Below are 14,933 nucleotides of genomic sequence, written 5' to 3'. Positions count from 1 at the left end.
GCATGGCGGAGGGGGCCTTGTGCCACTACTAGTCATTCTTATCCCGTTACACCTGCAAATTGAGGAGGTAAAGACGACTGTCTATGCCTCCGTATGAGCCCTAATTCCTCTTGTCTTGTCTTTACGGACCTTGCACGAAGTGTAAGGCAGTAACCGAAGCTGACCATTCGCCTTCCCTTCTACCGACGTTAAGTGCTCGTTCCATTTCACATCGCTTTGTAACGTTTTCGAATATTACAGAATTGATTTTCCTAGTCACTTGCATTAAATTTAAATTTTTCTACATTAGAACATGTTCCCATTAACCACACCAATTAGAAATACTGTCTATGTCATCTCTTATCTTCCTCCATTCACTCATCGACGACACCTTCCCGCAAACCACAGCACCACATCAGCAATCAGCAGCAGATTGCTGCTCACCCTGTCCGTCCTCATAACATTCAGATACGTACAAGAGCGGTTCTACCACAATTCCATGAGCACTCCCGACCATACCCTTGTTTCTGATGAATACTCGCCGTCGAGGACCACGTGCTGTGTTCTATTACTTAAGAAGCCTTCCAGCTACTTACATACCTGGGAATTTATTCCTTACGTTCTTATCGCCGTTAACAGTCTGCAGCGGGGCACCGTGTCAAAAGCTTTCCGGAAATCTAGGAGTATGGAATTTACCTGTTACCCTTCGCCGTGGTTCGCAGGATATCGTGTGAGAGAAAAGCACGCCGACTTCCAAACGCGTGATGCCTCTTAATCTGTTGTTTTGTGTCTCGCAGATATTTATTATATTCGAAGTCAGAATGTGCTCAAGCCTTCTGCTGTAAACCATTGTTAAGGATACTGGTCCGTAATTTTTTGCGGATCCGTTTTTTTACCCTATTGTGTGTAAGAGTCTCCCGCACTTTCGAGTAGTCGCTTGCGACTTTGCACTTGGCGAGAGATTCACAATAACGACGACGAGTACCGTCTGTAAAACTGAATTGGGATTCCATCCAGATCTGGCTATTTATCTGTTCACAACTCTTTCATTTGCTTTTCTTTCGCCTGATCAGACTGGTCGACGAGTGACTGGATGGAGGCCTTCGACACAATTGTTATTTTTCATAGTACCAGGATTTTCCAGTGTTTTCGGCAACGGATTTCGCTAATGAGGCACATAAGCATGACGGTGGAAGTAATTCTATGCTTCATGTATTGCTCTTTTTACACAAGCACTAATTCTATTAAGTAGAAATCAATTTACTTAATGTTCGATTCTTTTTTCCATGTAGCGTCTGAAAAAAGTCGTAGCGTGTTTCACGTGCAATGACCAAATAGGCTTCCGCTATTAGTCGAGGGTGCAAGTGAGTGGCAAAATAATGGCTACCAAATCGTGCGCCACAGCCATATAACTACATAATTATCTACAAGAAATATTAAGTTCGCGGTACACAGATGCACGGTCACATAACGCGAGGCGTATCATGGCACCCGGTGGGCATGAACTCATATCCAATGAAATCACCATAGCAGTAACTTTGGAAAACCGTATTTTTTAGGAAGGGTAAGAAAAATTTGGAGAAGTACCAGAAGGTGTATCGAGCTGAAACGACACTATGTTGGCAAATGAAGCTGATTCTCTTTTTCACAGGTATGTCGTTTAAAAATAAATTCCGTCACCCCTTCGCACTGCGACTCGCCTTACATCATGACGTCCGTGGCTGAAGTACATCGGGCCTCGACTGCTAATATTGTGCAATACTGTTGCCCACCTATGGATAAGGTTGAAGACTGTATATCTTTGTCAGCTCAGTCCCGTATGTCAAGACTGTTTATGTAGTGCGATTTGTCGTGTAAACAGAATTGTGGAAATGCATCGGAATCAGCTAAGCACACGTCCGCTTTTAAAATTATTGGAATTCCATAGGGGTATGCCGGCCATATACTGCGTAAAATCCGACGGAAAAAAAACGCGCAATACGATCAGTTGTCCAAATACAGAGGTAAGTATTGAAAAGTAGATAGGGTTCCGTTAATTACGTAAGAAGTTACATTCATTCAGGGCGAATTAAGGAAGGCGCTAACTTGAAAGAATAGTGTCTCGAAAGACACTGTCCTTTTTCTGTATCATAAGTAATTTAACTGATGAAAGGAGAAAATATAAAAAAGCAGTAAATGAAGCAGGCAAAAAGGAATACAAACGTCTCAAAAATGAGATCGCCAGGAAGTGCAAAATGGCTAAGCAGGGATGGCTAGAGGACAAATGTAAGGATGTAGAGGCTTACCTCACTAGGGGACGATAGATACTGCCTACATGAAAATTAAAGAGACCTTTGGAGAAAAGAGAACTACTTGTGTGAGTATCAAGAGCTCAGATGGAAACCCAGTTCTAAGCAAAGAAGGGAAAGCAGAAAGGTGGAAGGAGTATATAGAGGGTCTGCACAAGGGCGATGTACTTGAGGACAATATTATGGAAAAGGAAGACGATGTAGATGAAGATTAAATGGGGGATACGATACTGCGTGAAGAGTTTGATGGAGCACTGAAAGACCTGAGTCGAAACAAGGCCCCGGGAGTAGACAATATTCCATCAGAACTACTGACAGCCTTCGGAGAGCCAGTCCTGACAAAGCTTTACCATATGGTGAGCAAGATGTATGAGACAGGCGAAATCCCTCAGACTTCAAGAAGAATATAAATAATCCCAATTCCAAACAAAGCAGGTTTTGACAGATGTGAAAATTACTGAACTATCAGTTTAATAAGTCACAGCAGCAAAATACTAACGCGAATTCTTTACAGACGAATGGAAAAACTGGTAGACACCGACCTCGGGGAAGATCAGTTTGGATTTCGTAGAAATTTTGGAACGCGTGAGGCAATACTGACCCTACGACTTATCTTAGAAAAAAGATTAGGGAAAGGCAAACCTAGATTTCTAGCATTTGTAGACTTAGAGAAAGCTTTTAACAATGTTGACTGGAATACTCTCTTTCAAATTCTGAAGGTGGCCAGGGTACACTACAGGGAGCGGAAGACTATTCACAATTTGTACAGAAACCAGATGGCAGTTATAAGACTCGAGGGGCACGAAAGGGAAGCAGCGGTTGGGAAGGGAGTGAGACAGGGTTGTAGCCTCTCCCCAATGTTATTCAATCTGTATACTGAGCAAGCAGTGAAGGAAACGAAAGAAAAATTCGGAGTAGGTATTAAAATCCATGGAGAAGAAATAAAAACTTTGAGGTTCGCCGATGACATTGTAATTCTGTCAGAGACAGCAAAGGACTTGGAAGAACAGTTGATCAAAATGGATAGTGTCTTGAAACGAGGATATAAGATGAACAACAACAAAAGCAAAACGAGGGTAATGGGATGTAGTCGAATTAAATCGGGTGGTGCTGAGGGAATTAGATTAGGAAATGAGACGCTTAAAGTAGTAAAGGAGTTTTTCTATTTGGGGAGCAAAATAACTGATGATGGTCGAAGTAGAAAGGATATAAAATGTAGACTGGCAATGGTAAGGAAAGCGTTTCTGAAGAAGAGAAATTTGTTAACATCGAGTATAGATTTAAGTGTCAGGAAGTCGTTTCTGAAGGTATTTGTATGGAGTGTAGCCATGTATGACAGCAAAACATGGACGATAAATAGTTTGGACAAGAAGAGACTAGAAGCTTTTGAAATGCGGTGCTACAGAAGAATGCTGAAGATTAGATGGGTAGCTCACATAACTAATGACGGGGTACTGAATAGGATTGGGGAGAAGAGGAGTTTGTGGCACAACTTGACCAGAAGAAGGGATCGGTTGGTAGGGCATGTTCTGAGGCATCATCAAGGGATCACCAATTTAGTACTGGAGGGCAGCGGGGAGGGTAAAAATCGTAGAGGGAGACCAAGAGATGAATACACTAAGCAGATTCAGAAGGATGTAGGCTGCAGTACGTACTGGGAGATGATGAAGCTTGCACAGGATAGAGTAGCATGGAGAGCTGCATCAAACCAGTCTCGGGACTGAAGACAACAATAGGTTTAGCTTTATGCAAAAGTATATCAAAGGAGCCAGGTTCCGCCACAGAAATTCCAATAATCATTCCGCTCACTCTGTAAATTTTCCTCCGTTCACCCATCTCCCGCCCGAGGGCTGCCGTCCACGAAGTTTGCAGCCGGCCGCCAGCACATTGCCCAACACTGCTGCTGCAGCGAGCACAGCGTCACTTCACTCACCTGCTGCACCTCGGCCGTGGTGCTCCTGAAGAGCTCGATGTAGCGCGAGCCGATGAGCTCGCGGTGCTTGCTGAGCGCCTTGGCCGCGTCCTCCTCCTGCGCGAACAGCACGAACGCGTCGCCCGTGGCCCGCCCGTCGGGCTTCTTCACGAACAGCACGCCCTCCTCGTCGTCCATCACCTTGCACGAGTTCTCGCCAGACTCGAAGAACTCCAGCTGCAATTTTTGTGTGCGAACAGCAGCTACACTCACACGCAACGAGACAATAATTATGTATTATGAGGTTACCGTAGCTGCATCTACAGCGATACGAGAACAAATACAATCTCTGACAAGAGAAGCTCACCATCGCACCCCCCTCAGATTTAGCTATAAGTTGGCACAGTGGATACGTCTTGAAAACCTGAGCACAGATCAATCGAGGAAACAGGAAGAAGTTGTGTGGAACTATGAAAAAAAAAAGCTAAATATACAAACTGAGTAGTCCATGCGCAAATATGCAACATCAAGGATAATATGAGCTCAGGAGCGCCGTGGTCCCGTGGTTAGCGTGAGCAGCTGCGCAACGAGACGTCCTTGGTTCAAGTCTTCCCTCGAGTGAAAAGTTTAATTTTTTATTTTCAGACAATTATTATCTGTCCGTCCGCCCGTCCGATGCGAGGTAACTGCGCCGTAGTATGGGGACGCTACACCCAAATAACATATTCCTGCTATGTCACGCACATGCCGTCACCAGTGTCGTATATATTATATCAGATGTGTTTCCTGTGGCGGAATCGGTTGACCTATGACCTTGCGATCGAATGTTTTCGGTTCCCATTGCAGAGGCACGTCCTTTCGTCTACTAATCGCACGGTTTTGCGGTGTGGTCGCAAAACACAGACACTAAACTTATTACAGTGAACAGCGATCACAATGAACGGACGGACGAATCATAACTTTGCGAAAATAAAATAAGTAAACTTTTCGCTCGGGGGGAAGATTTGAACCAAGGACGTCTCGTTCCGCAGCTGCTCACGCTAACCACGGGACCACGGCGCTCCTGAGCTCAAACTGTCCTTGATGTTGCCTATCTTGCGCACGGACTACTCAGTTTGTATATTTCGCTTATTTTTTTCGTAGTTCCACACAACTTCTTTCTGTTTTCTCGACTGATGTGTGTTCAGTTTTTCGAGGCCTATCCACTGTGATAACTTATAACTAAATCTGAGGGGGTGCTATGGGGAGGTTCCCTTGTGAGGTGCGCCAACGCGCAGCTAAGCATTTCTGGGCTCAACGACAAATTTTGTTGTCGGTTGCTTTTCAGCACCCGCCAGTGTGGCAGCCAAAGTTGAGTCTAAAAGATGTGGTCCGTCGTTCGAGGAAACTCGGTCGGTAGCCGTGTAGTCTACTGAATTTCATGGCCGTGTGTCGGAAGAATGTTAAACAGTAATTCGCTACTAGGAAACGTCGTCGAAGACTGAAGCATTCGTGAAAGTTGAAATTTTATTTTAATCTCGTGGCACGATTTTGTTACTGTAATTTAATAAAATCCTTCGACAAACGAGATAATGAACTACATGCGACATCTCGATCAACTGTACTTAATGAGCTCCACCCAACCGATCATCAACTAACTCCAATGATGAGGCAATCTACAGTCGACAAATATATGGGTCTTTATCAACAAAAGAGGACGAGCCTCTCAATTGGCGACCGGTGGCGTGTCACGGGAATGTTGTTGAAAGGTACTGTTGGATTACAGTAAAAAAAAAAATGATGTAACTCAACGCTGATAAAATTTCAACTTTCACGAATTCTTGAATCTTGGACGACATTTCCTACTTACGAACTACTGTTAAATATTCTTCCGACAAGAGATCGTAAAATTCAGCGACTATTTCGCTGTTGACAAGAGTACTCAGGACCGCCCTCATCTCGACCGACTACCGCGCTCTCAAAAAACAGACAAAAGTAGAACTCTTGGTAGGGCCGACCGATGCTTAACCGCACGTTAGTGCACCTCACCTAGGAGATTCTACTTTCTCTCGTATCGATCGAAGTGCAGCAACGAAGACCTCACAGCATGTACGCATGGAGATGCTGCGTGTGTTGCAACAAATTACTCGAATTTCCAGCTTATTTGCGAATCTGCTGCCACTGAAGTTCCTTTATTGCAAATGAAATTCCAAAAGCTTCGTCACTTATACGCATACTACCCAGAGTAACTTCACTGACGCATGGAGAGCGTCAGTGAGCTTACAAAGAAGTGTGCCAGCCACAAGGGCTACAACCGATTAACAGTGGTTTAAAAATACGGTAATATTTCTGCTCTACCACCCGTCAAGGTCGTTTATCTGCACAAAAAAGTGCATTGGATACAATGGATGTTTGAAGACAACATACTCTAAGGTACGTACAAGCTGCTAAGAAATCACTACAGTTTGACAGTTGTAACCAACAGATTAATATGGGACGTAAAGGAGGTGTTATTTGGCAAACAGCTCAACATTTGCTTGACACTGAATATTAACATATGCATAACTTGCAGTGCAGACTAAAATTCTCCAAAATAGAAACTGCTATGTCCAATTGTGGACTTTGTATGAAATGATTATAACACAGAGGAACAGAACAGCGCTCGCTTTTAATACTGGACTACCGCACTACCGACAAGCAGAAAATGAGGCAGCATGTACACGTTGGCCTTGTTATCCTTGGATACTGCTCATTCCACTGTGTTTCAACAGTTTAATTGAGAATACGAAATTATTTCGCAACCCGTGTACAACTAACCAACATTCTCTTTCGATGTATTGCCGACAAATAGGACCTCTCTCATAGATGTTCATGTGAAGAATTTCTATTCAGACTGCAGTTTGTTCTGAATAAGCAGAATGGCTCGCAATTTTCTTATTCTCGTGCCAGACTTTATACATAAATGTTTACTGAGGGTTTCTGACACTGTCCGAGATTTCTCATTGGAACTTAAAATATTTCTCCAGAGAATCTGCTGGTCGTCTGAAGTATGCTAAGTCGACATTGTAAGCTTTAAGTTTTCCTTTCGCAATAAGCGACACCCGCATCAATTTGGGCGTCACTATACAAAAGTCGCCGCCTGTTGTTCACTGTCGAGTGGGTTATAATAAATCTCCGTACTTCAGACGATCGTTGATATCCCACCTGCTTTGGCAAGGAGAGCATCAGTCGAAGCAGACTCGTCATAAATTTTAATTTTGATGCAACTAGTGGTGGACTTACGACTTGCTTCGCGGTGCAGTCGTAAGGCAGGCCCCTCATCCTAACTATGACTTGTCCGCCTCTGGACAGGAACGCTTGAGCCTCATTGTTGTTGCCTGAAAAGGGTTAAAAATAGTTAAGCGTCAACTGGCCAAGAATTGTCACAAACAGTTTTCATATTACGTAAGAAAAAAAGTGAAACAGAAAATTTGAAAATTATTTGTGTAGGCAACAGTACAGTAGTCCGCTTATACAGACTGCATATCGACAATACGAAACACAATTTCAAGAAAAAGCATACAGAATTTTACCGCGTACGAGGTATACATGAGGGAACATTATGACGTAACAATCACATGGAGCCAAAAATTAAAAGTCAATACCTACAACATGATTAAAGAAAATAATCAACTTAAGGAAACTACGATAGTTTACTACTAAATAAGTCAGCAGCAGGATAGAGCCGCCAACATCACAATAATAAAGCGACAAGCAAAAGCTACAATTTGCATGTAAGAAGAGAGAGACTAATAGGTTAAAGCTGTGAGCCCTGGCTGGATGTTCAGTCGGTAAGTGTACTGAACTGAATAGTGCTTTGAAAAGAGGCTGTAAGACGAACATGAATATAAGCTACCAGCTTTGGAGGGTACACCAATGAACTCTGATAATATTGGAGCGAATTACGGAAGAAACTTGGCCGCTTATAGAGGCGGAAGGGTTCTGTTAATTGGATGGTTAAATTACGATGGCAGAATTTAAGGGAATATGAAACGCAGACTGATAATACTATGAAAATGTTTTCTGAAAAAAGAGATATTTTAACATATAATATAAATTTAAAAGTTAGGAAGTAATTTCGAAAATTATTTGTTTGGATTGTAGTCCTGTACGGAAGCGAAAAGTGGATTATTTATCAGTGTATACAAGAAGAGAACATACGCTTTAGAAAGGTGGAGTTGTAGAAGAATTCTGCTGATTAGATGGACAGATCGAATAATAAATGAAGAGAGACTGAATATGGAAAACTGGGGAGAAAGGAAATTTATTGCACAAGCTGACTAAAAAAAGGGATACATTGGTAGCACGTATCCTCTGGCGTCAAGGGATAGCAGATTGTTAATGAAAAGGGAGGGAGGTTGGGAGGGAGGAGAGAGAGAGAGAGAGAGAGAGAGAGAGAGAGAGAGAGAGAGAGAGGGAGGGGGGGGGATATGAAGAGAAATTCACAGGACTGGCTAATGAGGAGATCTGCATCACACCAGTTCTCGAAATGTGACTACATGGGAAATACCTCAGACAGAATGATCATATGGGGATCAAGAACTCCACAACTGCCACTTTTCCAGCTTGTTCACCGCTATCTTCCGTTGTGAACCCGGTGTCCATTAAAATGGCATGAACTGCATCAGGGGATTTGGCTCCCATTCCGCAGCCGTGTAGGGTTGTACGTACCTCCCGCGACGTTGATGAAGTCCTCGCCGGAGGCGCGGTAGACCTCGATGTAGCGGTTGCCGATGTGGTGCTTGTGCCTTTTGAGGGCCATGTCCCTGTGCTCCTGGTTCACGAAGCGCACCAAAGCCTCTCCGTTCCGCCTGCCTTGCGGGCTCAGACACAGTGCGACGCCGCCTCTGCAAACGACACGCTCCATTTACTGAAACGCTGCTGCTTCAATAAAGACGCAATACACACAAAGTGCCTATTTAATTGCGTGTCCTAATCCACACTTCACACTGGCGTACCAATTTCACACCCCCTTACTTATCAATATTGTTCCAAGGTGTTATTGGTAGCTGACATTCATTTGATATCTCTCCCACGGAACTGCTGAGGCATTCATCGGAAGCTAAACAAATCCCTGACTGATGCTTTGACTGCTGACAGAGTACTTCCAAAATCAATTTCGCGAGCACTGTTTTGAGCAACAATTCGTGCTATTGGTAGGTCCACCATGTCCAATGTTTATCAATGTAACACCCGTAGAAGGGTCTCTATCACCATACCCGGATTGGTGTGCGTCCATTTACCATATAAGAAACTGTCCGTGCTACGTAAAACTAAGCTACAAATACGGATTACTATAAGCACAATGAGGAATAATTTTAAATTACATCGACACTGCGACATTCCGTTCTATTTGGCTTGTAATTTCTAGAACAATGCTAACTGAACAAGATACATTGTAAAACTGATTATCACGGACTGAAAAAGTACACTGTCTGATCAGAAATATCCGCACGCCCCTATGTAATGCGGAATTTAGCACGTCAGTAGAGAAACAGTAGAAGTAGAACTGTCTGTCGTGAAAATCGGTGACTTCGAACATGAACTATACGTTGGATGTCACTTGAGTTACAAATCTATCAGGGACGTTGCAACCATTCTAAAACTGCCAAAGTCTACTGTTGGTGATGTGATTGTTCTTCAGTAAAAACGCGACGATAAAACCGCAGCTAAGCCTTGAACAGGCAGACCTCATACACAGACGGAGAGGGACCATCGAGCATTGGGATGGTGGTTGTAAATAATTGCATGAAATCAACCGAAGGGGTCACTAGTGAATTCCAGAGCAGACCAGCTAACACAATGACTGCGTGTAGGAAGCGGAAAAGAATGGGGTATGATGGTCGAGCAGCTCCTCAAATGCCACACATTTCTGTCGTCAGTCTTAAGCGACGCTTGAGGTGGAGTAACGAGCGACGGCACGGGACAGTAGATTACGGGAAACGAGTGACTTGTAGTGACGAACAACGCTAAACCCTTTGACAATCCGATGGAACGGTTTGGATTTGGTGAATGCCTGGAGAGCGTAAACATGGCACCATGTTCAGCCCCAGAAGTGAAGTACGGAGGAGGAGCTGCTATAGTGCGACAATACTTCTCATGGCTAGGGTTTGGTACCCTTACTGTGTTTAAGAAAAATTCTAAATCTGGAAATAAATGAACATATTTTACAGCATGCAGCAGATGAACAGTTCGAGGCGATGAATATTTGTATCAAAGCGACAGTGCACCCAGTCATAAATCGATGACGCAATGGTTTGCCGACAGTAACATTCCTGAAATGGGCTGGCCTTCCGAGAATCCCAACTCGAAACCAATGGAACACCTCTTGGAAGAGGTGGAACATCTACTTAGCTCCAGACCCCTGCGTTCAACAGTGCTATTTCTCTGGTTTCGGCTCTAGAGGACGAATGGACTGCCATTCCTCCACAAACATTCATAGATCTCTCTGGAAGTGTCCCCAGCAGCGTTCAAGGTGACATAAAGGCGAAGGGTGGACAGACCCCACAATTAATGTCCATTCGCATAAGTGTCCGGATACTTTAGATCAGATACTGTGCAAGAAGTTAAAGGGAAACTTACAACAACCAAGGATATTAAAGATGTTCACATCAAGAGAACTCACTTGGCGACATTGAGTCCCCTGAAGAACTTGGCGATGTCCTGGTCCGACGACTGCCACGGCAGACCGCGCGCTCTCACCACGCAGTTGTTGTCCACCTCCTCATTCTTGGAGCTGCAAAGACAATGCGTTGCCATCACACGACTGCCGGCGTGCCCCGCCGATAGGCGAGCCAAGCTGCGCGTAAGCGAAAACCGCGCAAGCTGAGCTCAGTGGCTCCGCAGAGTCGACACACACACACACACACACACACACACACACACACAGGTTAGCTTGCGCGCTCTTCTTTCGTTTTATAAATCTTTCACAATCATCATTACAGTTGATAATTTTATTTAAGGTGCAACAGCAAATAGTATTACTGTAAAAACTGTCACCAACTACCACATTCACATCTGCCCTATGATTTACATAACTTGATATGTAATACACAAGCGCACCCCCCCCCCCCCCCACCCCACTGCTGGTTGCGGTTTCCAGACGTCCGAATTCTTTTTACACTGAGAGCCACGTGGAATTCTTCCCGTCACTCTGGAAGTTTATTGTTCCTATATTCATCTTTCGTGAGTGAATGCCACGATTTAGTATGAATCAGGGCAAAATTATTTCCTGTCCTTATGAAACTAAGCATATTCAAAGAGAAATATTGTTTTGATTATAGTATCTCCACCGCAGCAGTTCTAGAAACTCGCCGATTCGGTATATTATGCTACTGAATCCTTCAAATAGCGCAGGTGCTGTAGCGTCTAACACCCTGCTTGAGGTCTGTAATGATGTGCTGGCAGGTAAACAGGCTTTTCAAAACTTAGTACAGCAAATTTTCAACTTCTTTACGTTCTTTGATGGTTTTGTTAAGAACTACTTACTTGCAATTAATTGGAGACCTTGAAAGTTAAATTTCGATTGTTATCCAACGTTAAATTCCAAAAGTTACAAAAACTGTGTATTGTTATCGAATGTACGTATAATTTGAACGTAATCTGAACATTCACTCTGCCATTCTGTAGAATGTTTCATAAGGTTTTAATTTGGCTTCCACGGCTACCAGCTCTTGTTGTACTTTAAATCCAACATAAACGTAGGCTATGTCCCACCAACCGGCCTATAGAATATACAGCATCCGCATACTGTATAAATTTACGCATGCCACATATCTGTAACCCTACACACAAAGTGCTTCTAGTAAACACATCTAGAAGTTTGATCTTGGTACACACTTAAAAAATCGTGTTGTTCTTTTCAGTCTTACGACTGATTTGATGCAGCTCTGCATGCTAGTCTTTTGTGTGCAAGGCTTTTCACATCGGTCAAGATACTGGAAGCTACATCCACTTCAACGAACTTGACACAAACCAAATATTCCTTCGCTCGCCAGGCTAGCCGCGCGGTTAACGCGCTGCTTTCCGAGCGGGAAGGCGTGCCGGTCCCCCGCACGAATCCGCCCGGCGGATTAGTGTCGAGGTCCGGTGTGCCGGCCAGCCTGTGGATGGTTTTTAAGGCGGTTTTCCATCTACCTCGGCGAACGCGGGCTGGTTCGCCTTATTCCGTCTCAGTACACTGTGTCAGCGATTACTGCGCAAACACCGTTTCCATGTACGCATACACTATAATTAGTCTACCATGTAAACTCTTAGGGTTACACCCGTCTGGTATGAGACGTACCTACAAGGGAAGGGGGGAGGGGGAGGGGGGAGGGGGGAGGGGGAGGGGGGAGGGGGAGGGGGAGGGGGGAGGGAGGTCCACCACTGGGGGCCGAACCGCACAGTAACCCTGGGTTCGGTGTGGGGGCGGCGATGGGGTGGGGTGGGGTGGGTGGACTGCTGTGGCCATGTGGGGTTGTGAACCACTGGGCTTTTGTCACAAATTCGGTTGTTTACCTGTTCGTTTGTTGCTTGACCACCATATTCCAAAACTTTAATGTTAAATTTGGTATATTTCTCTTTTTTAGGAGCAAATTTCTTGCTGTTGGCGTCCGTATTTTACGAGGGTCAGACGCCACTTATTTTTTCATATAAAGTTTACAAGAAAATAAGTATCATATACAATACATACGAGAACAGCAATAACATTCACGATTAATTCATGACTTTTCAATACAGGGTATCATCATTATCCTCAGATTTTGTTCCACTTCGAAACAACAGCACATATCCAGTTTCTTTTGTGACTGATACAAGCCTTCCCCCCTTCACAATTTTCCCCACAAACTGCTCCCCCCTCCACACCGAAGCAGTGCAACAGACTGGATCCAATAGTTTTCCTTGCATTTTTATTCTGGTCGACCAACATTTTCGGTATACAGCGTGCAAAAATCTTTGAGGTTTTCACTCTGCCTTTGTCGATGGGTAACAGGCCACACCATTCATCTATTTTTATCTGGCCACCGTCGCGGGTGATTTGTTCGGCACACTGGACGTTGTATGAAATCACTGCAGTCGCTGGCGGGACGCCCTGCGTTGCATCGACCACGTATAAGTTTCCCTACTGTGGTGTTGTCCACCGGAGGTTCTCCAAACACCTTCTTCGGCCAGTATGGAATACGACTGGGCTTTTCACTTTCTGCAGTAAGGAATTCAATTACAGAACACTCCCTTATAAGTTCGTCAATGTCTAGCTTTTTCTATACCTATGCGATGCAACCATGTACGACGCTGTTACGGTAATGGAATGGTCTGTACAAGAAGAATTGTGGATTTGCTCTGAATTCTAGGTAATTACATTAACAGCTTAATGAAAGAGGTAAAAAAAGCATGCGTTATCTTCTGACTGGCCCTCGCATATTGTCTTTACTTTTGCCTCCTCCTGATATTTAGCAAGTTAAAGAGCGAAACTCTTCTACTCCTTCCAGCACGTCACTTCGTAAGCATCGTTTGACTTCATCTAAATCACACCTATTACCTTTGCTTTACTTTCATTTATTTACAACAGTAACATTTTAAGATACAATCCCGTACATTCATTTATTTACAACAGTAACATTTTAAGATACAATCCCGTAAGTCCGATGTTTACATAAATATAACTTAAGAGGGCTATTCAGAAAATAAGGTCCGGTCGGTCGCGAAATGGAAACCTCTGTAAAAATAAAAAAAAATATTTTATTTGCACCTACTTCTCTACATAGCCGTCGTTCCGACTTAGACCATTTACCGCAGCGTTGTACAAACTTTCCAATACCCTCGTTGTAAAAGGCAGCCACCTGTGCTTTCCGCCAGTTCTCTTCCCTGGTCTGCACCTAGTGGCCTGCGCCACAATGTTGTCTTCATAGCCAGCGGTTTACTGAGCAGAGACGAAACTCAGGGGAGCGAGTTACGGGCTGTACTGTCGGTGATCAAAGACTGCTAATCAAAAACGCTACAAGCGTCTCTTCATTGCCCGTGCAAAGAGCGGCCGAGAATAATTGTCATGAAGAAGGAAACGCATGACAGTTATGTGGGTTGCACGACATCAGGCGAAATATCTCACCAGGCCCCCATACATGGCGGGTGAGTATTTTCTAGGCATCTTTACGTGCTCAGTGTTCACTCAGAACTGAAAAGAGCGACGTGATGCGATCGACGGACATGCTAGAGACAATGAACAACATATCTATGCAAAGCTTCACTGTGGTCCCCACTTCGCGCCCGATCAGACTTTATTCTCCGAACAACCTTGTAATATGTAACAACACCAGTAAATATAATTCGAAGTAATTAAATTGGGTACTTCACTGTCTTCGTTGTGGCATGTCATACTACTAATACTACTGCTACTACTATTATTACTAACGGTAACATACAAAATGAAATGGATGGAAACGAAACATCAGTCGACCATTTTCAGTAACTAGTTCTGCAGTGAAAATAAACTTAAAGCTTTCCTGCCATGTACGTACAAGTACGTGCGATAGTCACGTTTATCTGGAGACAAGAGTTTCTTCTCACTTTGCAGAATAAAAACAGTGATTCAGTTGCAAGGAAGGAAGACAAAAAAGAAACGGTAAATAGATGCGGGAGATTAATTACTTACCGAAACAGCATCAGTCCACGGCGCACTGGCGGGCAGCAAAACAGAAACAAGGAACGAGGTTATTAAGAGCCTGTGCAGCGTGGTAGACGCGCTCACTGATAACGAT

The 14,933-nt window shown here is 43.9% G+C and overlaps 1 protein-coding gene across 7 annotated transcripts in view; it reads right to left on the bottom strand.

Moving 5' to 3' along the window:
• Positions 1–14,933, bottom strand: part of LOC124802840 (RNA-binding protein fusilli) — a 499,044-nt gene that overhangs the window by 44,411 nt on the left and 439,700 nt on the right. For all 7 annotated transcript variants that reach the window (XM_047263851.1, XM_047263850.1, XM_047263852.1 and 4 more), the window contains exons 7-10: positions 10,823–10,933; positions 8,869–9,044; positions 7,441–7,535; positions 4,201–4,416 (exon numbers count right to left, since the gene is read on the bottom strand). In XM_047263851.1, coding sequence (XP_047119807.1) covers positions 4,201–4,416; positions 7,441–7,535; positions 8,869–9,044; positions 10,823–10,933 — 598 coding nt within the window. The remainder of the gene's footprint in view (positions 1–4,200; positions 4,417–7,440; positions 7,536–8,868; positions 9,045–10,822; positions 10,934–14,933) is intronic.

This window comes from Schistocerca piceifrons, chromosome 6, assembly GCF_021461385.2.
Source record: "Schistocerca piceifrons isolate TAMUIC-IGC-003096 chromosome 6, iqSchPice1.1, whole genome shotgun sequence".
In the NCBI taxonomy this organism is placed as follows: domain Eukaryota; kingdom Metazoa; phylum Arthropoda; class Insecta; order Orthoptera; family Acrididae; genus Schistocerca; species Schistocerca piceifrons.
Note: the sequence above shows the minus strand (reverse complement) of the source record. Positions and strands in the feature narration are given on the sequence as shown.